We start from the raw sequence: 25493 nt of genomic DNA, 5'->3' as shown, positions 1-25493 counted from the left end.
GTTTTTATTCTTTTTGAGTTTCAATCTCTGTCGTGGAACATTCTGGATCTGGAAGTGTTGGCAACATTTTGGAAAAGTTAGGATCTACATTCTCTGGGGAATGCACAGAGCAAAGCCAACTAGACTAATCACTAAAATAAAATTCAGAATATGCTTTGAAAATAAATGTCCCTAATACTTTTTATTTATTTTATTAATGTTGGTAAAACCTTGTTTAAAAGCAACTGCTTTCACACTGGATTGACGGCTAGAATTTGATCTGTTTTACATATGTTTAGCTAGAAATTGTAATCACCTGAAGTTGCTATCAGAGAGTCAAAGCTTCACAGGTACTGGGCATCAGTTGCAACATAATTGTCACATCTCTAATGGCAACTATTTAAGATGGAAATCAGTGAAAACAATTGAAACCTAATTTTTCTCTCTCCTCCATATCATTTGATAAAGCCCACTGTAAAGCAAAACGACTCAGAAATGTTTTTTTTTTCTGCTGCATCACATCACAAATTTATTTAGGTCAAGTCAAAAATACATTTTTATAGATATTTTCCGTTTGTCTGCTACATGAAGTAAACACAATCATCAGCATGAATTATTTACATTAATCACAAGGGCACACATTGACTAAGATGGCAAAAGAATGCGAACAAAGCAACGTCGTGTGCAGAAATAGAAAGATTTGGTAATAGCAATGGACGGCATCCGATGCTTAAAGAAGCACAGCTGGAAGAGAACATTTACATCGGCAAGGCAAAGACAAAGCCTCGAAGGAAAAAGGAAAGAAAAATGTTGACACCACTGACACTTCTTGTGACACAAAACACCACATCCAAAGATTTAAACTCAACAGTAGGCTAACCTTGCTTTGCCTTAGTAAAATTGATGGGACAGACATTGTTTTAATTTTGGTCTACTTATCAATGCAGCAAAAACGTCAGTTTGTCAGCGGGCACTGAGATCAATTTTATGACATCATAGTCACATGGAGGTATATTGCAACTGTTTGGTCACATATACATATACTTCCTTCACTCATTGGAGACGTTGTGTAAAACTTACATCTGTATTCAAACAGGCACAATTGTTTTAATTTTACACCAGATGGCTGAATCCTTTTGTAGTAAGGTGGGCTTATCAGAGACCAACGATAGATATTACATTTGTATTGTAATTGTGAATAAATATTGTCCTATCTGTATCCAGCCAGAAACCAGTCAGCACAATTTTTTCATGTCATTAAGCTCCAAACAGCTTAAAAAACAACAACAAAGGAAACAGGGAAACAAGGCTGTGATGACAATATTTCAGCAAGACCGAGCAGACTCTTCTCAGCATAATGAACCTAGATGAATGGTGAATATCTCCTTTGGAGCACATATTTTGGTGTGCCTGCAGGTGTTGCGGTCATGTTCCTCAGCTGCTGCGTCTTCACTGCGGCAGGGCTTTCAGAATGGCGTTCACCTCCTCAGCAACTGCTGTCAATGCAAACTCAAACTGGTCCTGATCAGGAGGTGCAAGGGAGAGGAAAACATTTGAGTTATGATGAACTTCATCCAGACAAAAAAAAAAAAAGTCAGAAAAGTTAAGCTGAAATACTTCACACACAACCAGATAAAAGGAGCTGGTACCTTGGTGCGAACCAGTCCAAGCCTTTGGTCTCTGATGTGCTCCAGTGTGGCTGCGATGTCAATCTCTTTCACTCCTAATGAAGACAAACAGGTACAAAAATATATTGTGATGGTATTGATACCACTCATTGAAAGTAATTGCTTCCATTCTGTGGCCAAACAAAATTTATGTCAATAGATAATGTTTCTGAATTTGGGGTTTTCATTTGCTGTAAGTCATAATCTAGCTCAGCATCTAATGAATTTGCACAATGTAAATCATATGTACCTGTCTATATCTATATCTACATATAGATACAGATATATAGATGCACCTGAATTGGTGACTATAACTCCCTCTGGTGTCAACTTATGTAAATTAAACTTTGACGTGCTAACAGCATGCCACATGTCAAATACTGGATCTTTGAAAATGTTCTTGAAATTTTCCAAATTGTGTGTGGATGTGTGAGTGACTCACCCTTAGCCATGCGATTCAGTACCATGTCGATGAGGATGTACGTGCCAGCCCTACTAGTCCCATCGCTGCAGAAAACCCCCCAAAATATATATTTAGTAAAGTTAACCTAAACAGAACATTCATACCACATATTGCATATATATATATATATATATATATATATATATATATATATATATATAAAAATATATATATATATATATATATATATATATATATATATTATATATATATATATATATATATATATATATATATATATATATATGTGTGTGTGTGTGTGTGTGTGTTTCTTTTTTTACCTGCAGTGAACAATTATGGGGCAGGATCGACCTCGGTAGCATTTATTCACCTTTCTGAAAAGAACAACCAATGGACAGTAAAGAAAGAAATTCTTGATTACAAATCACAAACTTCATAATATGATTTTTTTTTTAATTGAGAAATACATTGCACAATTTTCAATATGCTAGAAATATTAAAGGCATACAATGTGTGCCTTGCAAAAGTATCCATACCCACATTTTGTCCCAATTCAAACACAGACATCAGTTTTACTGGAACTTTTTGTGATACAACACTAAAAATTCCTTGTCAACATTTTATAAAACCACAATTCACTGTGATGACAGCTGAATTTTTTTTTTTTTTCACATTTCTTTCACCGTTGCAACTTTGGAGACTCAAGATTCAGTCAGACTGGACAGAGAACATCTGTAAAGATTCAACTTTCAATTCTTGGCAAAGTTTATCAATTGGATTTACCTCTGGAGTTTTACTGTGCCATTCCAACAAATAAAAGTAGCTTGACCTAAACTATTTCTGTATCTCTGGTTACATGTTTCAGAGTTTTGTCCTGTTGGAAGATACACTTTCTCCCCAGGCTCAAATCTGTTGCAGTCAGAAACAGATTTTCCCTTGTTTTTAACACCATTAAGAATTCTGAGAAAGGTACATCTTAGTTTTATTTGATACTTTATCCAATACATGTCTTGTTCCAAATGTTAAACTGTATTTCTAATGTTTTTTGTTTGTTTGTGTGTTTTGGACACTCTTCTATAAAAGCTACCCATATGGAGAGCAAGACAAAGAGTTACCATGCTGACCGATGCTGCGGATCTCAGCAGTTCCCCCATAGTAACATTATACCTTTTGGCTACTCCCAGTTTTGGTGGACTCACACAAGATCGAAATTGTGGTTGAAAGGTGTCACAATGCCAAAAAAACTAATAGGTAGAATAACTTTTGCAAGGCATTGTAAACACTGAGGCTTAAGCAGTTACAGGCTCATGTGGTTACTGCTAAAATGAATGACAATAAACTTTGTGGAAGCAGAATAAATATGGAAATATTCATTTAAAGGATCAGATTTGTGGCGAGAGACACACTGACAGGGCTTATAAAGGTTGCAAGTTTGACGTGAAGATGTGGGGATAGGACAGGAGGAGAAGGAGAAGCCTGCAGCAGCCAGTCACACCTTCCAATGTTCATTTTTGTGACTATGCAACTGGAGCCAGAGTACTAGCTGCAAACCACAAAAATGACACTGGGAGATGTTAAAATACAAACCTATCAACCTGCATACTGGGAAAGAAGGACAGGGAACCGGGGTGATTGATGGATGGATGGATGTGGTATGAAATAAAAAGCAAGAATGCCTCATTATATTACAGCGGTCAATGGTTGGAAAGGTACGAGAAGAAAGAAAAACATGGATTCGATGAAAGTATTTAGAAGTACTTAAACGCGTCATTCAGCAAACTGCACCCTTTTTAAATTATAGAAACGACTGAATTATGAGTAATGTTCATATGACGTACTAGCTGTTCCTGCACACTGTGCAGTTTCTGTACCTGCGAAAGTCGAGCAGCGGTCTTGTAGAGGTGGGAATGCCGTCACCAGGCCAGCTCAGCAAGTGAAACTGCGTCAATGTCCTTGTCTCCTGCGTCTGAACGTTCTTCAAGTAGAAGCTGCGCACCAGGAAGTCCTTACACCAGATATGCTCCGATACCAGATTCACCTGGGTGAGAAAAAGACAAAAGCAGGATAAAAAAAAATACAGGGGAAGGGTTTAAAATGTCTTGCTTACAAAAACTTGCAATTTTGCAAAAACCACCCTAGATATTCATGTTACAAAAAGGGGGTAATACTTTTTCTTACATTTATTTGTGATTCCCCATCATCTACTTAAGGGTTGCAGCTGAAAACAAACCTCATAGATGTGGTAGAGAGAAGAACCTTCATCAGGCCAATATCGTTCGCTTTGCTTCTCCCCATCTTCCACCAGAGCAGTCATCATCACAATCACTGTGCAGCCGTTCTCCCAAACCATCTGCATTTCAAAGAGACCACTTTGATTGTCACAGAGAATTAAGAAATGAGAAATGTCCCGTTTTCTGTTGAACCACATATTTGTAACGTTGCGATCATATCTTGAGATTTATTTTTCTAGTCAGATTTGTCCAGTTAATGACAAATGATGCATTCTGGCACCTGAGCCATTTTCTCTAGAGTTAACATGAAACCTGATTGTTTCTCTCATTAATGTTCTTCTAAATACTTTTGAAGTGCACCATAGTTTTATTACATTTTGTAGTACATTATACTGTCTTATATAAGTTGTCCCATACTTTATTCCACAGTTTCTTTGAAGAACAAATGCATCGCAATGCAAGGATGGGAGCACAAAAACCAATAAAAAGTCTAACTGACCTGCCAGAAATCAGCAACAGTGTGGGGCAAAGGTCCCTGTGTGGCAATATAGGCTGGTTGGCGAGGGTCATGATCAAACTGAAAGAGAAACAAGAGTCATGCAGATCTTCTGTTGGCAGGAAAGAAAATTAGGTGAGGGGTGAAAACTGTGAAACATAAACAAGGTTTCCCATTTCAATTTGTATACGTTAAGTGTTTGTCTTTTCATTATTATGTATTCTCCTAATTTAGATAATTGATTTTATAAAATCTTCACATTTAATAAGTGGAAGATAAAATCAGACTTTTTGGGGAGATCATATAGGCAATATTAATCATTGCATCAGTGATTTCTTACAATAAAACTGGCGTTGATGTAATCCTGTTTATTGGGGTTAACTTCTTGCTTCAACTTCACACGAGAGTGATCATCTGAAAAAGAAACATTGCTTGTAAAGAGTCTCCAGCCAACCGGTGTTTAAAATATTTGTAGAAAAAAGAAAAAAAAAAAAAAGCAGTCTCGTGCTTCTTTTCACTTTTTACATCAGCACTCGTTCCGCAGAGCAAACACAGTGACAGAAATGAACAGAAAGAAGGATTGATTGGTGACTAACAGGGGAGGGCTTCAGCGTGACGATTTCGGTCCATGTTGGAAGCCTCCTGGGCCACAGACACAGAGCAGGGCTCAGCCTGATAGGAGCACAGAGCCTCCCACTCCTTCTGCAGCCGGTCCTTGTTACGCAGGTGATCCTCCATGTATGCCTGGCCGACGCAAGAGAATTCAATATTCACACTGCATGCACCTGGAAGTACTTTTCCATTACTCTTTCTGTGCTCTGTTGTCCCCTCACCAGTATCATGTGGCCCGTGGAGATGTCCATATTAGACTGAGCTGGCTCTTCGCTCCAGGACGGGGTAGAGCTGTGAGTGGAGGACGGGCTGTGCTGCGGCCCGTCGCTGAACTGGGACGACACGCTGCTGACACGGGACGTGTCTGTGCCCCTCCGTCCGCCGGCTCCGGCTCCTGTTGCAGGCCCCGCCATGCCACTGCTCACCCCTCCAACACAATCTTGACGGCAGAGGGAAGATTTGGAGGCCATGTGCTGCCGACAGAGCTCCTAAATAAAGTGATAAAATGCATGTGTGTTTAATGCATTGAGCTAATGATACTGTACAAGCTTTACACAATAAAACGCATGCTAGAATTATGTGTCGAACTCTAGCGTTATCCCCAATTTCTCAATTTTGCTCCCATAGGCGACAGGAAGGAAGAGACTTTCTTTCCATTTTTTAAAATGTCCTCTTCAGTTTTTCTGAAGGTTTTATGGTAATTTCTTCTCGTTCTGAGTCTGGTGAACTAGATAGCATGCTGCATAATTTGTGCTTTAGAAAACAGCGTGAAACAAAGGAAAAGGTGCTAGTCCTCAAAATGATCTGCACCAGAGAGGTAGATTCTAAAAGTCAAGTTTTAAGCAATATAGAATAAAACTCGGAAAGAAATCTGACAGTTAAGCAAAATAAAAGCTAAATTTACTGTGTTCCATTTTAAGTTTGTAAAATACCCCTGCTAGGTTTACACGTTCTCTGTAGTCTCACCTGGTAGTCAAAGTGCGTTTCTGCTCCTCCTTCTGGCCCCAAGCCAAGTTTACCATTGGCTACTTGATGGAAATAGTGCCTGAAACAAGCTATGCCCATTGCCAGTACGAGCACACCTCCGACCACTGCCATGGAAACGAGGGTGATGACTGTACCACTGGATCCTGGAGGGACCCTAATTACCTGAGGGAGACCTCGTGCATTTGTTCTCTGAAAAAAAAAAAAAAAGAAGCAGCAAAAATTAGAGTGTACAACTTTAAAGAAAACTTAGTATTATCAAATAAGTGTTACTGCATTCTTGTCTTGAACTCCAGTTGTCAAGCTGCTTCAGAATCTGTGCTTTGTCATGACTCCGACTTAAAGGTCGCCTAATGTTGTTTTCACAATTGATTTGATTCTCTGTAACAGCACAAGGCAGCTGTGTGTGCTCATCGAGCAACGAGGTTGAGTTTCACAGACAGATGTCTGAAAGGTCAGAGTGCTGTGCTCTATAAATCTAGTAAAAAGACAGCTGAGGTCTCCATAAAGACCAACCAACCATCCCACGGGTCGCTATTCAACGCTATTCAAGCAATGCCAGGCCACCTGTTTGTAAAACAGTTTGTAATATGCAACCCACAAAGACAGAAGGAACAGTTACAGTTGTAAGATCTTGTGTTTTTACATTTATGTACAAATTATTAATCTCAATAAAAAAAACCCATAATTTTCCAAAGTAATGAAAAAGGCTTAAAATTAATTTGACGTGCAATCTGCATTAAGAAAATCAGCAGATGAGCTTAATTTCGATAGATTAGTTACAAATAAAACATGAATAAAAACACCTTTCTTAATATTATCAGTGATTTTCTTATTTATAACTTTACTTTTAGCTAAATTGGACATGCAGGGCTCGTTGCTATGATCAGATAATATAAAGGTCGGCTTTTAAAATGGCTACAATATTACATTAGTTCTTAAATATATTACCTACAGTGAGACTAAAGCAAACCACTCATTTTAAAGCAAATTTTTAGAAATGAATTTTTAAAAATCACTAACTATGAGCAACTCAAGAATAACTGAAGCATGTGCAATGAGTAAAACTATGAATTATGGAATGATTTAAAAGATAAAATACATAATATGGCAGGAACAGTAGCATATCTATTGTTGCAAATCATCTATGCTTAATTTGTCATTAACCTTTCATGCACAAAGCAGGAGATGTGGGGGACGCTCATTGTGTGAATGGCAGATACTGAGGTCACTGATGCTTGTATGACAGTTGCCATGGCACCTGGGATCTGGGAGTGAGGGGTGGGAGGTGGAGGAGTTTAAATGCCATGGCAACAAGTGAAGTACTGGCTTTCTGGAAGTGTCGCTTGACTTACTAGCTCTGGCTACAGATTTATGCACATACACACACACACAGGAGAAAAAAAAATGACTCACAGCATCACAGCTTTAAAGGTAGTGGGGGATGGAAAACAGTCCTTGAAGGTAAGATACATGCACTGCTGGTGTTTGTTGTGTAGCAAGGTTTAACAGTTGAGAACTAAATAATACAGCTCTAAACACTCAAAAATGATACTAGATTCCTGAATCAAAAATATGTATTATAATTTCAGTGCTAAGATTTAACTGTCATGAAAGGCACCCGACAAAACGAGTTAAAACAGAAGGTCAAACCTCATGCAAAGCACACTGTCTCACTTTTAAACTAAGAGTGGTGTATGGATTAGAAGTATTTTTGTCTTGATTTGCTGCAAACGTTTGTTTCACGCTTTCTTTTCTTTCCTCGTAGTGGTTAGCTATTGCTTGATTCTTATCCCATTTGATTCTTGGTTAGATTGGTTGTCTTCTATCCCTAATTCTTTACATTTGCGACCTGCGTCAAATTTTGTGCTGATTTTTTATGACTTTTGAATGAAGGGAATAAATAATCTTGGCGATTTTTTTTTATTTCAATATGCAAAGCTTTCTAGAAAGTAAGATAAAACCTTGCTTTCAGATTGGTTTAGATAATTTTTGAGATTGAATGTTTTATATATCTTAATGTAACCTAATGTATATTAAGGTATACAATGCACATGGAATACTTTTCAAGGAAGGAGCTGATGCTTTCCAAAATCAATCCCCACAATCAAAGTTGTTTTTGTTAATAACAGGGTGATGCTGCTTTCGCCTTTCACAGACTTTTACTTCCGACAAACAGTGGCAGTGTATGAGTCATCGTGGCACGGTTGTTATGGCTATTAATTCCTAAGTTTAAAGTCACGTCCTCAGCAACACTGAAAAGTTCTTAACCTGCTCATTAAAATAAGCACTTTTTTTTGCTTTCTGTAGATGGCAACTGTGATGCAGTCTTACCATTTTGTACAACAATAGGCAAATCAGGTAGACAATTGGTTTAAATTGTGTTATTTTATTTCGCCTCCCGCTCTAATGAAACTTGGGTAGAAGTAATTGTAGTGATCACAAAAAATAAATGAAAAGATGAATCAAAATAACCAACAGTCAAAAGTAGTTTGACTTTCTGTCAGTCTCTTTAACCATCTGTTTGAATTACCTCTCCTACACCAGTCTGGACGATTTTCAGGCCAGTCTCAGACTCCAGAAAGTTCTTCTCAGATTCTGTTGAGGTGGAAAAAGCATCTCAAAAAAAAAAAAAAAGACTGGAGAAAAGCACAAAACTGCAAGTGTGACTGAATAAAGTGCCCACGCACAATGCCCATGTGTATGTGTGGCTATGCATCATAAGTGTTAGAGAGAATGTGTGCATCTCACCGGCTTTGGCAGCCACCTCTGCAGCCGTCATGTTGTGTTCATTCTGGCGGATGCGGAAAGTCAACGCCTGACCCACCACACTGGTGACGCACAAAAAAAGCAAAAAAAAAAAAACAGCATTCATGTTGAAGTCTCATGAAAAAGTAAAATAGTTTCCCTCTGGCATGGTGACACTGTTTCACCTTTACCTAATGTTGATGAAGCTGCTGGTTGTCAGGTGTATTTTTTCAGCCAGAAGTTGCAAAAGCTTCACTCCATCATACAGACTCAGGGGACTGCAGAAAAAAAAAAGTTCCCAGTTAAATTAATCTTGTTGAACGCATTAGCTGTTCTTCTTTTTTTTTTTTTTTTACAAATGATTATAAATAATAAGTGTACATTGATATAAACACAAATGCTGACCTTTGGTTAGTGACGATGTACCCATACTCCTCTTTGCCTTCCATACCCTCTACTAAAGGCTCTTTAAAGCTTTTCTCAACTTCAACAGGAGCAGCCTGTGGAGGCTTGGAGGCAGATGTGGGGATGCTGGGGCTGTTAGGTAGAGCTTTATCAGGGACTATAGCAGAGGAGGCAGCAGGAGAATCAAGCGGACCAGGAACAGGAGCAGCCTTATCTGGTTTGGACACACTTTCTTTTTTTAACAACTGCATCTAAAAAGGCGATAGGAGACCAGTCTATCAGTCCAGATAGTCTTATCTGGCTGAACAATGTAAAAATGTATATGATAACATGTTTCGATTACTGCTAAATAGCTAAATATGATGGTTGACATACCTCTTTAAGAGCGATGAGATCCTTCTCATTTGGGTCTATTTTCAGAGACAAAGCTCAGTTTCAGACTAACTCATTAAAACATGATACAGCTTGCCTCCTAAAAAAATGAACCTTTTACTTTATTTTAAAAGAGGAGCAGAACTCGAGAGAAGTAAATATTTCATGCTGTACCTGTCTTGTCCTGCCCTGGCAGCAGCTTCAGTATGAGAGCCAGCTTGTAGAGTTGCTCCTGACTGAGTTCCCTGGGATCAATGTTGTACTTCTGCAAGACACCTGACATCCTCTGAAGCAAGCCATCTAGCATGGAAGAGCAGTGTATTTACACAGCTAGCAAGCAGGTTGTGCTAGATTTTACTTAGAGGTATTACACAACTAAAAAAAAAAAAAAACTGCAATCATAAGCCCTTTTGTTCACCATTATTTGCAACCAGGGGAGCAGACTCCTGTGGAGCTTTCTTATTCTGAATGTTTGGTTGTCTTCCTGCAGTACCAAGCCTCTCCTCTAGAGTGTAGTCTTCCACATAGTCCACTGGTATCTCTAAATCTTCATAATAAGGCAAACCTGCACATAAAAACAGAAAGTTATCATGAATGAATTGTGTGTGTTTATGATTTATCTGATATTTTAGCACGAATAGTCAATCATTACATAATTCCACCAACAACAGTGTTATCTACAATAATGATCTGTTAGATTTTAATTGCTTATTAAAATCTTTAAGACTCTGGCTTTTCCCCTTATTACAGGTCAGTTTCCTACCTGCCTGTTTTAATATGAACATATTTTGCTGTAAATTTGATCTAGAAAGCAAATAGTTGTTCTTTAAATAGAACTTAAAAAAATGCGTCATAAAAATACCATTCAAAGTTTTTAGTTTGACGCTGTCACTTGCAGTGTGCTGACAGTAACCAAATTCTTCTGTTTTTTGTATTTACAGAAATGCCAATCAAAACACAGTTTGACTGACATTTGACTGACATTATTTGGTCTTACAAAAACTGGAAGAGGGCTATTAAATAGGAACTTGTAGCACAAAAGAAAAAAAAGTGTCATATCTAATTATACAGCTGAGTGAGAGTAGTTTCTAAAAGTCAAATATCTAATAAACGGGGAAAAATGAGAATTGTAAAAAAATGTGTATATACTAAATTCATTTAATCAATCTATAGTACTGTATATTATTGGTGCTAATTTACTCCTTTCTTGTCTGACTTTAAAATTTTCCGAATTCAACTAAAGAAAAGGTAAAATATTGTTTATGATTGGCTGTTGTAAATAGAAAGACTGATCTAAAACTTTTTTTTTTTATCCGGTGCCTTCACAGCAGATTCATCATTTTGAGTTAAAATGTTCCTTTAGGTCTAAATAATTCCTGCCAGAAGAAAGTGGCCTAAGAAGTAATAATAATAAAAAAAAAAACTGTACTGCTCTCCTAAAATGTTGCAAGGGCTGGAATCACAGTACATTTCCATCCATCCATTTTCTGTACACCCATAACCCTTAGTGGGATCAGGAGGGTTAGTAGTACATTTCAGTAAACAAATAACTTTTATTGAAGATTTAAAAGATCACAAAATGCGTCTTGAAGTAAAATGTACTGCAATTTTCAATAAATTAGTGAGATTATTCATTCTGATGAGGCTCCTTGCTTTTTATAATTAACAATCTTCAAACATGCTTTTCATTATCCCCACATTTTTTAATCAAAACGCTTTTCTTTATATTGTTCTGATGTGATATTCTGATTTAAAACATCATATTTCCATTAACTGTCAGCATAAAATTATCATAATTACAAGAAATAAAGGCTTAAGTGATGTTTCACTTTTTAAATTGAGTTACTAAAATAAATTAACATCTAATATATATATATATATATATATATATATATATATATATATATATATATATATATATATATATATATATATATATATATATATATATATATATATATATATTTGATTGTTTCTTCATAATGAGTTTAGATTTAAGTGGATGTTAAGCGATTGCACAGTTACTAAGCCTGCACTCAGTCTCAAAAAAAAAAAAAAGTTATTCTATCTTCTCTCCCATCCACACGACACACCTGCTCGGTTCAAAATGATTCACCTATAGACTACACTTACAAGTTCCCAGAAACTTATAGCACAAATTCACAGTGCCTTCTCAAATAAAACGGATATTAAATATAGTATTAACAACAATCATAATAATATAAAACAATAAATAAGATGAATATGGATTTACCTGCAGGAGCTATGGGAGCAGACCCTCTATGCCGATAAGACGGCTGCGCAGACGCCAGGTATAGAGACAGGACTTCCTGCAGTAGCTGCCGGTCCCGCTCTTGTTCCCTCTGGCTGCCCTGAGACCTTGAAGAGGGGCGAGCATATCCGCCTCCTCCATTCAGAAGAGATCTCTCCACTTCGTCTTGGTATCTGTGCTGTGATCGATCAAGATTAAAAAACTATTAAATATAATGTGAATCGGCTCCATTGAGGATTGATCTTGGCTTGAGTTTAGATTTAAACGTTTGACTGCTGTGAAACTATGACTTCAAATTAAACCAGTCAACTTCGGCAAGTTTATATCAAGCGAGCTTTTATACCTGGTGATACATGTATGGATCCAAGGGTGCTGATTGCACACGCAGTGGGGACTGAGGAGGCTCAACATACATGTAGTCCACATATTTACCACCAGAAGATGTGGACCCTGACTTAGAGCTGGGATGGTGGGAGATGTGCTGTTTTGAGCTGTTAAACAGTCCAGAAACACAGACAAGAGTTACATGGGTATTGCTCTGCATGACTGTAGCTTGACTCAAGCATCTGAGTGCAAATGCTCACTGAGATGAATGAGAAGAGGGTGAAGAGGAGATTGGCTTTGAGAGAGCAGTGGTATGGGGAACTCTCTTCAGTTCTTTTGATAAAATGTACTGGGTGATGTCATCTTGCCATGACAGACCTGCACACAAAGCACACCAAAATTAAGCAAGACCATAAAAGATCCGCTTTAGGAGAGTGTGTGAAAAATGGATGCGTGTCAGAGGAAAATTTCTACATTTATTTATAGAATTTTTTTATATCATGAAAGGTTTTATGTCTAACATCACTCAAAAACATTGGGGGGTGACTTTATGAAGCACTACTCTCCTAACTGAACATAAAATTGACTTTTACCAGTTGTACTTTTCTAAATGTTCCCCAACTATTGATGCTTTTTATGATCTGTCTTACCTTGCAGCATGAGCTGTTTGAGGACTTCCTGCATCCTCTTCAGAACAGGAACTGTCACCTGGTACTGGATCTGGTCCTGCTTGGAGCTCCGACACTGACCAAACAACCCATCTGGAATACGCACACACATTATGCATTCAAAAAAGGAAACCTTATGACATAAGGCAAGTCGCCTTGCTCTCCTTGTGCTTTCTCAGGGTACTTCAGCTTCTTCCCATAGTCCAAAAACATTTTTTTTTATTTAAATATTTTAGTTTGCTCTTAGCGCATGGTTGTGTGTCTCTATGTTATCCTGCCTCTTGCCCAATGGCTACTGGAGATAGGCACCAAATCCCCACCCTGTGACCCTGCGAGGACACACGTTCAGATAAAGAATGGATGGACATCTATTACTCACGTTAGTTATTATTTGAAAAATTAGAAATCTACATTGATTCTCACTGTCGGTGTCCTTTACTGCCAGTGTCTGTTTTTAAACCCAGTTTAGCGAATCTGAAACAGCTGTTTTAAGCTGTAGGGACACTCTTGTTTGATATTTTTTTCCCCTTGATCACAGAACTTAGTTTTCTCAGATTTTGCTGTGAGAAAAGATCGCTGTATAGATCATAAGTGTAGTGAGAAGAAAGATAATGCAGGGAGAAGATTATTATTTTTTTTCATTTGGTGCACTGATGAGTCACTGCAGACACCACACCGGTTAAACCGCACACAACCAAATCTGCTACAGTGAGATAAGGAGGAGTAGGGGAGTGAATTTTATACTGAGCTGATAAGACAGTTTTATAACCAGAAACAGAATGGCAAAAAGTCAGGAGCTGCACGTGGGGGAAGGTGTGAGCCATGTTAGGTCAGACTGATTTCCAAGTAAAACAAAATCCTGAATGTGAATTTAAGTGTAAGGATCGATCCACACCCACACCCACGTTTAGCTTTTGTTTGTACTTTTGTAAGAGACTTTGTCCATTTAAATAATCATGATGGAATTTACAATGATTTTTCTCTATCATGGTTAGACAAAATATGGAGAAGGGAGTTAATGATGACGGAAGCAAGGGTGAAAGTTGAATGAAAACATGACAGAATATAGCAATAATTAGATGTTAGCCAATCTATAAATATGATTGTACATGTCAATATGCCTCTATGTAGCAAAGTCTAAAAATCTAATTATAGTTTTTCAGTAAAAAACTGTCAATACTATAAAACATGTTAGGTAAAGATACACTTTATGTTTTAGCACTGAAAATTTGTTTGACCTTCACAGTAAGCTTATTTTTGTTTGTGGTAAATGACAATGTTTATGATATTTTTAGATGTGTTTTATGAAGGACATTATTTTTATTTCAGATATTAAAATTCCAGAAATTTACCATCAGTTGTATATTATATTATATTATATTATATTTCTCAGGTCTAATTGGTTTACATCAGTTGATACTGAATAAGCAGCACAGTTGAAATTCATTTCAAAATATAAATATGGGCAAAAATTATAACAAGAGGCATAATAATAATGATTTTACTGATGGCTAAATTGTTCATGTTGTGATAAAAGAGGCAGAAAACAAATACATGCCACACTTTTCAGATTCATTGTCAATAGACTTCATGACCAAGTGTACTTTTCCTTCAATTTCAAAATCAGAGGCTACTATGTGTTTATGTATCATAAGAATGGCCAACTCTCGGTCACAAGTTATGCATGTTTTAGATGTGCTTCAATGTATTATTAATCAAATTACCACCTTTGTATGCGCTAACACCTATTCAACTCATTTTATAGGAGAACAAAGAGTAGGTTCTTAATGCACTTTCCTTAATGTACACTTTAAAAGAACAATAAAATGTTCAAGGTAAGTAGCTTAAACATCACAAAAAAGTTACAAATGCTTTATCTTTCCAATAGCAGAGATGAAACAAGGAAACATAGCAGAATGTGATTTTATTCCTTCCAGGACATAAAGGTAAACAACAGCATTGGTGTGTGTGTTGATTCTAAAACCGGAGGTTGCTGGTTTAAGAAGATTATCTTTTACTTTGTTGATATTTACTACCAGTACATGGAGAGCTGTGTTTCAGCAAATGCTTTTAAACATTTTATAGCAATTATGGCTGGAAGGCTACTTTTTGATGAACCACAGAATTGAAAAAGCCTAAGAGAACTCTACTTAGGAGACTAATGGCTCTTATTAGGGCCAGCATGAAAAGGAAATAATTGTTGTGCAAGTTCAAATTGCATTGTTTGGTTTAGTTTAAAGGGTCACTGTAAGTCCTTAAATGTCTGGTGCTTAAATGATGAGCTACGGTAAAGTAAAGCCCATTCTCTCCCTTTTTTGTGTTACAGCGATCCCAAACAATAAGTGGACTGAGCTTCTATAACCAGTTTTTTAGGCATATACCAAGTGATGTTGTTTGAATCACAGGAGTGCACCCTAGGATGCAGTTCAGTAGGCAGCTTGAGGTTAAGTACCTTGCCTTGAATATCAAAATGTGGCAGGGTAAAATGCTGGACTCTAAACGTTCCAGCCGGATAATGACTACTTAGCTGCCTCTCCCTTTTTGGTCCCACATTGTTAGTAGATTGTTGTGTTTATATGTTGTGATTGTCTTTCTGTCGTTTGTGTTTCATGTTCTTCTTTAATTCGTCTTTCTTGCTGCACTGGTCGAAGCCTTTTTGTGTTGCATTCTTTTCAAAATGCACATAACGTTGATTATGTTGCTCTAGGTTGTGAGTACGCTTACAAATGGCTATTTGTTGTGAATGCCTCTGTGACAGACCGGTGACCTATCCATGGAAGAATGTTTTTTGCGCATTGTCCTTTATAGATAGGCGCCAGTTGTTATGTGATCTTGCTAGCGTTATACCAGTTTAGGAATGGGAGGGTGAACAATTTGTCTTAATCCAAAAATTGTTTTAGTGATTCAGATCATAGGTTTTTTTTTTTTTTCTGCCCCCTTCTTGGTAACGTTTACCCACCTCCACTGCATAGACATTAGTAACTTTGGCCCATTTCTTTGATGGAATAGCTAATCCTGTTAATAGATTAACCCCATACCAGGGTGACCAACCATATACTAAAATGCAATATTGTTCTGTTTTTGACAATTAAAATACCCTAACTCAATCAGGTTGTATATTTTTCAACATTTTATGAAATCACTGTAAATCTATTTATAGATAAAGATAATACATTAAATGTGCAGATCAAAGCTCTCTCCTCAACCCAAAGAGGAAATCCATCAATGATTGGTCATTGTTGTGTCACAGAGTTATGTCTCCCAGCATTGGGAGGATATGCCTCATAACTTCAGTAGGTTTTGCAAAAACCACCAGCATGGTACAGTAGGTAAAATTTATACTCTCTGTAGTGGGAGGAATGTATAGAAGGCACACACCAGGGAATTTTTATTCACTTACAGAGGATTTAGTGACGTCAAATCAAATGCAAAAGAAAAAAAGAAAGAAAAAAATCCTCACAAAAGCAAGAAGCAGAGGAGGCAGAGAGCTGAATAGAAGCTTATTGCCTGCTTTAGATCTGATACAGCATGTCTAATCAACACTGGAGAAATGATGTTAACTTTTTTAACCTGTATAGACAAATGGAGTTTGATTCATTTTAATCTGTGTTTTCATTTAAGACAATTTGAAACAATATATCGAGAACATAACAAAAATCAGGCAACAGAATGCAAACCAAACACATCTTATCTCTTATTAAAATATAACAATCCACTTGAGTTACTATGTCTATAATTCTTGAAGGAAAATGTGCATCATATGTTTTCTTAAGTAAAATTATTGCTATTTTTAAATTTACAAAACATCAAAGTCAAAATAAGTCATTGATAAAAACCTCATTTAGGGCAACAGCCAGTTTTGATAAATCAAAATATGTTTTTGTGAAATCTTTATCCTTTATCACATCTTTAAGATCCAGAATTAGAAAGTTCAAATAAAAAAACTAGATGGACTCTGGATGCCATTTTTTTTTAGCAGAAATGAAACAAGACAAAAAGAAAACATCAGTATATTAAGCAAACTAAAGTAACAACTTGCAATCATAGTTTAGCACCAACGATATACAGAATACTAATCTGTCTAAAATAAAGTCCGCAAGACTCCTAACAGGGCTTTACTCCTAAAATAACTATAGGTGTTTGTCAACTTCTTTGTCATAATATTGTAGCTGAGTACCTCTCATAAAGTGTTGAATTTTTTTTTATTTTTATTGAATGCAATGGCTACCATTTTATTTTCTTCCTGGTGTTAAGGGTCTCTTACACTATTAAAAAAACGTAATCAGCCTTTATTGGTGCCAAATAAGCACGCAAAACATGGCTTATTTTGCGTACTAGGCTGTTGAAGAAGCAAAGTGGTATAAAAATAACAAAGTGTTTTGGGTAGATCTCCGAATGTTTTTCTCCTATTCTTCCTTTCTTTGGAGAGTAAGCAAGCTCACTTATCCATTTGGTATTCTGCTCAAGCGTCGAGTGTGTGCGTAAGTACCGTTTCCACAGAGAGGGACGTAAGTGCGTGTTAGTGACTCATCGCTGTATCAACACAACAACTGTGGGGGAGTTGGCCTCACCGTGATGTCAGTGTTGCTATGGAAACTGGGGGTCGTCGGGAAGGGGAGGGGTTTAGATAGAGATGACGAAAAATAGGGGGACAGGTGACGGAGAGATGAAGACAAATGAAGTAAAAGGGGAGGAATCCTCAATTTTTTTTTGTCTATTTTTGTACACAAACATTTAACCCTGTGACACTTAACACGTTTTAATATCTATCTATGTTTATGTGTGTACTTAAAGATCCTACAGGCGTAGACATGTTTTTGGGTCAAAAAATAAAACATAAAATTTAGACAAAACAGACATAAAGTCAATTTTTTTCTGCATGACTGCAGGTTGTACTCACCGTCATTGCAGAACTGATCCCTGGTGCACAGTTTTCTCTCAAACAGGCAACCTGAGACAGAACGACACAGAGAAAGCTGACAGATTACCATCTTTTGCAGATATTTCCATGCCAACAGCTGATTTAAAGCACACTTAGAGGGTGAAAAGAGTCCAGTCCAGACTCACTTACTAAAATTGGCCTTGCATACATTGAATAAAAGGTTTATTTTGAACCAAGTAGGATAAATAGTTTTGCAAAAACTGTAATTCAGATTTCAGCATAATTCAAATCAGAATTTTAGCTTGAGCGTAACTAATATATGTTGTTGTAAGAGTAATTTTTTTAATTGGTTCAAATAAAGACTTTTTCTATTCTGCACAGTACAAATCCCTATTTTTATCTATCGAACTACTTTTTTTTTCTATCATTCATGTAGTGATGCAACAACCTAAAGACATCTGCAATGCTTTGCATAGCTTAATCAGTCAATCCTTTACCTTTTTCCACTTCAAAGCGTTGGATCTGAAAATAACATTGGTACAAAAATGTCGTTTTCTAAACACGGGGAGCAGCTTGTGGTAATATCTCTGTCTTTATTTTTTAGTTGTTAAAATTTCCTATTTTAGTTTGGCGAGTAAGACCTTGATGTTTTAGTAGTGTGGGAAGGAACAGGTGGTCAGAGAAAGATATGGATGCATGAATAGGACTGGGTGGCTTTCTGTCTTTTCTCTGTCTCACAGCACACCTTGGATCTCTTTAAATTTGGAAATCCATGCTTGAAGGGACCAGTTTAACTAAATTAAACATTATCAGTAATCTGAATTTGCAAACAAAATTAAATATAGCACATAAACTTTAGTGTCGAGAATGATTTTATCTGACTAAATAAAATAAAAAGTGAAACTGTTACACGTATCCACAGAACAAAACACACACTTAAAATGTTTTGCAGTTTTGTAATTTCTCCTGAAACTAAAAGAATATTTATTTTAGTTTCAGGAAAGAAACATTTCCTGAGTGTCAATCTTGCATGCAAAGGTGCTTTCCTTTACAAATAACAGAGTCTTGTGCCATTGTGGACTATCCTGTCAGCAATGATTAACTTTTATGAGAGTGGTTGGAAAAAGAAGAAAGAGTCTAAACGTTGCTATTTTCATTGAACAATTGGGTTACATGTCTGTGCTAGTCATCAAACTCTGACTGATGTGAGGGACATAGCATCTGCTGAACCAAAAGGGAAGATAAAAAAAAAATCAGATTTCAAGTAAAAAAAATTCCAGTATTAAACATTTTCATAAGCAAAAGATCAGCTCATATGGCAACCTGTTTGAGTAACTATTCGATATCCTTGACATAAGCCATCACTTTCCTGCTCCTTTCTGATTTGTCACTTCACTCCACAATTTGCTCATGCTTATTCCATATTTCGCTGTACTTCTTCAAAATAACACTCCTCTTGCTTCATCAGACCAGAAGGAGCAACAGTCCTACTAGTTTGCCAGTGTCACACTAGTCACCCTGTAGTCCATACCAGTTGAAGTTGAAGTTAAAAGGCTAGTAAGGCAACAAAATGTCAACTAGTAAATTAATATGTTTTGTATGTTCTGCCAGTGATGATTTTTGACATGAATACTATGCAGCTTATCAACAGGGGTTTGCCATGAGAAAAAAAAAAAAAAACTATGTCAGTTGAACACTGGAACACTGAACAGCTTTCTATTTCTTAGTTTTTCTCTCTGGTAAATAAAAATGAGTGAACCTTGTGGTGTGCACCATGTCATCTATGCCTGCCTGCCTGTCTGTTTTTCCATTAATACAAGAAACACCACAGGATTGTACTAGATGACCAGTTGAGTAGAATGTAGACTGCAACAATAATAATAGTTCAAAATGGGGCTTAATGTTAATTAATTCTCTTCTATACTATTTTTGACGACATAAATGGAGTCTTATTATTAGACAGTGAATCTAAAAGTTCACTGATCAAGACTTTTGTGCTACTGTAGTGGCACTTTGGCTTAATAGTTGAACTTTTCTACCTGTATGTTTTACTGGAGAAGGAAAACATTGAACTAGTCCAACAAACGTCCAACTAGATTTGTATTGTTTCAAATTAGCAATCAAAATTGCAATCTCCTGGAGGGTGCATGGGAGTTCACCCAACCAGTCTACATGTGTTGTGTGGACTTGGAGAAGGTGTTCGACCGTGTCCCCAGGTGGCCTTCTGGGGGGGTTCTCCGGGAGTATGGGGTACCGGGCCCTTTGATACGGGCTGTCAGGTCCCTGTATGACCAGTGTCAGACTCCGGTCCGCATTGCCGGCAGTAAGTCGGGCTCGTTTCCGGTCAGAGTTGGATGAGGGGATCCGTTTTGGTGGCCTTGGGATTACATCTCTGCTTTTTGCGGATGATGTGGTCCTGTTGGCTTCATCAGATCGTGATCTGCAGCTCTCGCTGGAGCGTTTCGCGGCCGAGTGTGAAGCGGCCGGGATGAGGCTCAGTGCCTCCAAATCCGAAACCATGGTCTTGAGCCGGAAAAGGGTAGAGTGCCTTCTCCGGGTCAGGGGAGTCGTCCTGCCTCAAGTGGAGGAGTTTAAATATCTGGGGATCTTGTTCACGAATGAGGGAAGAAGGGAGCGGGAGATTGACAGGTGGATTGGGGCAGCATCTGCCGTGAAGCAGGCACTGTACCAGTCCGTCGTGGTGAAGAGAGAGCTGAGTCAAAAAGCGAAGCTCTCGATTTATCGGTCGATCTACGTTCCGACCCTCATCTATGGTCATGAGCTTTGGGTCATGACCGAAAGAATGAGATCATGGATACAAGTGGCTGAAATGAGTTTCCTCCGCAGGGTGGCTGGGCTCTCCCTTAGAGATAGGGTGAGAAGCTCGGTCATCCGGGAGGGACTCAGAGTAGAGCCGCTGCTCCTCCACATCGAGAGGAGCCAGTTGAGGTGGCTCAAGCATCTGGTCAGGATGCCTCCTGGACGCCTCCCTGGTGATGCGTTTCAGGCACGTCCTACCAGGAGGAGGCCTCGGGGAAGACCCAGGACACGCTGGAGGGACTATGTCTCTTGGCTGGCCTGGGAACGCCTTAGGGTTCCCCCAGAGGAGCTGGAAGAAGTGGGTGGGGAGAGGGAAGTCTGGGCCTCCCTTCTGAAGCTGCTGCCCCCGTGACCCGACCCCGGATAAGCGGAAGAAGATGGATGGATGGATGGATGGATGGATGGATGGATGGATGGATGGATGGATGGATGGATGGATGGATGGATGGATGGATGGATGGATGGATGGATGGATGGATGGATGGATGGATGGATGGAATTGCAATCAAAAATCCATTAAGGACATTAAAAATGTATATAATGATCACCTTACCCTACATACCAAAATGTAAAGTAAAGTAGTCTTTATTGTCATTGTGCATTTCTGTACAGTGTACACAAGCACAATGACATTGGTTCACATAAATCAACAAATCATATCAGTAATAAATAGTTTTGACTATTCAACATGTCAGGGTTTTTATTGCAGAATTTTGGAGCAAAAAAAATATGATTGTCAAAAACAGTAATATGACGATCATTGACTAACGCAGCAAAATCGTAATAGTTAGGACTTATGTGTCACGATTGTCACAGTTTTGGTTTAATTGTAGGACATTTGATCCTTCCTGATAGACAATAGTGTCACTAATCAAGTAAATTGTTTTTACATAAACAGTTTAGGATAACAACAAATAATCAATCATTCAATTAATCAATTTTATTTGCACAGCACATTTCAGCAACAAGGGAGTTCAAAGTGCTTTACATCATAAAAAGACAAAAATAAAATCAAAGAAACGCTGCACAGTCATCAACTGAGAAACCACATTTTGTAAATTGCCATAATCAAAATCATTAATGTACAAAAAAATATATTTATCAATGTTCCAATTAGATTCAAAAGCAAACAGGTGGGTTTTCCATCTAACTTAAATAACTACTTCTCAAAGACACATAGCTTTACACAACCATACAGCTGGCAAAGATTCCATCTTTTCACCATAATATCTATCAATTAATATCCATCCATCTATAGGCATTAAGCAGTCACAGTGAACACCCTGGACAGGTCATAAGTCCATTTCAGGAAAACACAGAGAAACACAGAACAAACAACCATGCACACTTACACTTCATGACACTTTGAGAGACCATCTAATTTAAGAGTCATGTTTTTGGACAGTGGGAGGAATCTGGAGTACCCAGAGAAAAACCACATATGTACAAGGAGAAAATGCAAACTCCTTACAGAAAGACCCAGGCATTAAACCCCAGACCAGTATGGGGTTCCACCCCATAGTGGATGTGTCACTGTGCATCTCCAATTATTATTCTTTCTTACAAAACAGATATCGTGTAACAAATCCTTGCAAAGTAGACCAAACATTGCAATCATCCAAAAGCAGTGTTTCTCATAGCAACAAGACATCTGGCCCTAAAGGGAAAAAAAAAAACTGACTGCCAAGACGTAAACGCAGACATGAGCATCATACAGTCGCACATATGGATAGACGGCTTTTCAGACAAACAGTTGGATAAATCTGGAGTGTGAAAAAAACAACAACAGTGGAGGGAAAAAGGTGTCAGTGATTGAAAGAGCCAGTACTGATTTTCCTCCAAGGCACTGACACAACCTCCTTGTTGATGGCAGCTGCTTATCAGGTTGTCTCTTATTTTTATGTATTATTCTATACAAGTTGATTCTCTGATATTGCTCTAATCAATTTTCGATAACAGTTTCATTTAATACATTTTGGCAATAAAAAAAACATTCAAACGAACTCATAAAGCAGGTCGAATAAACATTAATCAGTCTGAGTGAATATAAATTAAACATAGAAAAGGGAAGGGCAAGCCAATGGTGATGCTCTTTTTGTTTTCAGGTTGTTGAGCGTATGAGCAAAAGGAAAATACTTTAATTGAAGTCAACAGTGGCTCAATTTCTTCAGTGGAATGCTAAATTCAAATCACGTAAAGACAACAATAACAACAACAAAAAACAAAAATAAAAATACTAAGGGGCATAAAACTCACTTGTTGCACAACTGTCTCATTAGAAATGTCAAGTCAATGCAGCTACCAACAAAAACAAGTCATAATCAGTTCTAAATAATCACAGCAAGACTGTTATTGTAAATTATATTAATCTGCCACAAAACACTGCAGCTGTCATTGTATTTCCATGGACGGGAATAAAACACAGCAAACGTATTAGAAATTATAATTGTACCTCTACATCTCTAAATGTCCTTTACTGAGTAAAGAGCATGTTTAATGTGCTCTTTACAGAAGACATAGATGAAGTTGTGGTTTTGAAACACAAATAAGTCTTTATTTTATTTTATGTATGTAATGTAATTCTAGTGTTTTCATTCTAATGTTCCATTTAGAGCATATCGCTCTGTGTCACTCTGTCTTTATGGCAAAAACATAACTGTAAGCACAATAAAAAGCAGAGCCAAAGTGGTGAGATGTCATGAGCGAAATGCTCTAACCTGTTCTTTTATGATGCTGGAAGATAAAACAGCCTATGAAACAGACTAAGTGTTTCTCTTCCCCATCCTCCCTTATCTCCCATCTCTTCTCCTCCCCTGTTTAATCTGATTACAGTCCCCTGTATTTACCCACAGATGCAATCATTGAGTTAATTTGGTAAAGACATGTACAGTTCCCTCTTGAAATGCACAAACGCACTTGATGCACCATGCAAAGTAAGGATGTTTTGCAGTAGAATATGTAGCTGTTTACTGTTTACTCTCTTAACTAAATTGTAATATGCAGCATCATCACCTTACCGTATTTCTCAGAGACAGCTGGTTGGTAGAGCACCGCCAGAAGGAGCAGAGCTCGCCATGGTTTCAGATGTTGCATGATCCCCTGAAGCTTTAGTGCGACGGATGGATGGAGAGAGACAGACTCTGAGAGTTTTCCACCTGTTTTAAATCCCCATTATGTTTAACTGAGCCGTCAAGATCGTGTACAGGGAGGGACAAAGGGGGGGGGGGAAATTGAGAAGGGAATAAAAATGATGGATGGATAGGGAAGAAGAAACCCTCCCGATGAAAAGGCGGGGCGAGGGGAGAGAAGGGGGAGGGCACAGACCGTGGACACGCAGCGTAGTACCGACTCACGACAGCACCGCTGCGGAAACAGCCAGCAGTCTGTGGAAACCGAGAGCTCTCAGCAACAGAAGGAAGCAACCTGCAGCTGCGTCATCAAGGTGGAAAAAGAAACAACACAGAGAGAGAATACATGGGGGGAGTCAACGAAACCGCTCGCTTATTCATTCCATATTCCTCCCATTCAGAAATGACATGAGTGCAGTTTCTATTGCACCGGGTACACGCACAGAAAAACGTGGAGGGTTTATTTATGTTTTTTTTTTATTTTTATTTATTTACTGTATTTATTTATTGGTTTTGGTTTTTGCATGATTCAAGCTCTTCATTATTTTTACATATTTAACATAAGTAGTGAATCTTACATTTGTAATAGGGAAATTTAACTGTATATATTAGATGAAAACTCTTAGAATCTAACAATATACGTTTGTATTCAAACCGAAGGGGGAGAGATGGGGGTGCACACTACTTAATATCATCCATCCCATATAGCAGCCAAATTTTGCATTAAAAATCAATTAAACTGCAATTTTAGACCTAAAACAATCCACATACAATGTGGAAAAGATTACCTATTTGGTAATAACATGCCTAAATGTTAAGCTTTAAAGTTAGAGGAACCGGTGCTTTGAAGTTCATGTTGCTGTGCTCTCACGCCCTCTAGTGTTTGCGAAAACTTAGTATTTGCTTTCCCAAATTTTGTTTATTTAATCTTTATTTAACCAGATAAATAACCTTTGTGATTAAGTCCTTTTCACATGGATGACCTGGGCAACAAAGCACATAGCTGGTAAGACAATCAGACAACAATCACAGAATAAATATTAGACATATTTAATTTGACAATAAAGTGTACTAGATATTATTACAGTAATGAGTTAAGATTTTAAAAACAGTAACAATTTAAGGTTTTAAACACAAGCACTGTGAAAAGTATTTCTGCTGTCGGGATCTTAAAATGTAAGTTAGTTTTGTTAGCCACTGTGGGTCATAAAGCATCATTTAATTAAACATATATTTTCATAAAATTATTTGATATGACTTATCATCATGCACTTGTTTATTTGCCTCCATAATACATTTTTATATCTCTGAGTAAAAGTCAAGACCATTTCGCAAACACTGCCCTACACTGAACATTTGAAAGAAGTAGGTAAATAATTGATCACACATCTTCTAAATATGAAACAACATATAAATTCCTAGGAATGTCTTCTGCTCTGTATCAAAGCAGTTTCATCAACTAACAACAAATTGTAGAAATC

The 25493-nt window shown here is 37.6% G+C and overlaps 1 protein-coding gene across 1 annotated transcript; it reads right to left on the bottom strand.

Annotated features, from left to right (window-relative positions):
• Positions 1–477: 477 nt before the first annotated feature.
• Positions 478–24262, bottom strand: ptprna (protein tyrosine phosphatase receptor type Na). Its single transcript, XM_008403893.3, has 24 exons — positions 23902–24262; positions 18083–18133; positions 13165–13275; positions 12775–12892; positions 12534–12681; positions 12173–12368; positions 10337–10483; positions 10093–10218; positions 9922–9956; positions 9547–9797; positions 9333–9419; positions 9145–9224; positions 8927–8991; positions 6376–6585; positions 5631–5897; positions 5394–5541; positions 5138–5211; positions 4801–4878; positions 4301–4420; positions 3942–4108; positions 2391–2444; positions 2089–2153; positions 1629–1702; positions 478–1500 (listed from the first exon to the last, which is right to left on the bottom strand). Exons 1-24 carry the CDS (start codon positions 23975–23977, stop codon positions 1429–1431), a joined length of 2820 nt encoding a protein of 939 aa, XP_008402115.2. The 5' UTR covers positions 23978–24262; the 3' UTR covers positions 478–1428.
• Between the last annotated feature and the right edge of the window lie 1231 nt (positions 24263–25493).

This window comes from Poecilia reticulata, chromosome 2 (genome assembly GCF_904066995.2).
Source record: "Poecilia reticulata chromosome 2, P_reticulata-male-v2, whole genome shotgun sequence".
Classification (NCBI taxonomy): domain Eukaryota; kingdom Metazoa; phylum Chordata; class Actinopteri; order Cyprinodontiformes; family Poeciliidae; genus Poecilia; species Poecilia reticulata.
This window is presented reverse-complemented; position numbering and strand designations above follow the sequence as displayed.

What these genes read in the sequence shown, in the direction of transcription:
- ptprna (XM_008403893.3), bottom strand. Translation starts at nt 23,977, where the DNA reads ATGCAACATCTGAAACCATGGCGAGCTCTGCTCCTTCTGGCGGTGCTC. An exon ending in TACATCGTCACTAACCAAAG is followed by an intron (nt 9,420 to 9,546) that starts GTCAGCATTTGT and finishes TTTTTTCTGCAG; the next exon opens with TCCCCTGAGTCTGTATGATG. An exon ending in CTCTCTACCACATCTATGAG is followed by an intron (nt 4,109 to 4,300) that starts GTTTGTTTTCAG and finishes TTTCTCACCCAG; the next exon opens with GTGAATCTGGTATCGGAGCA.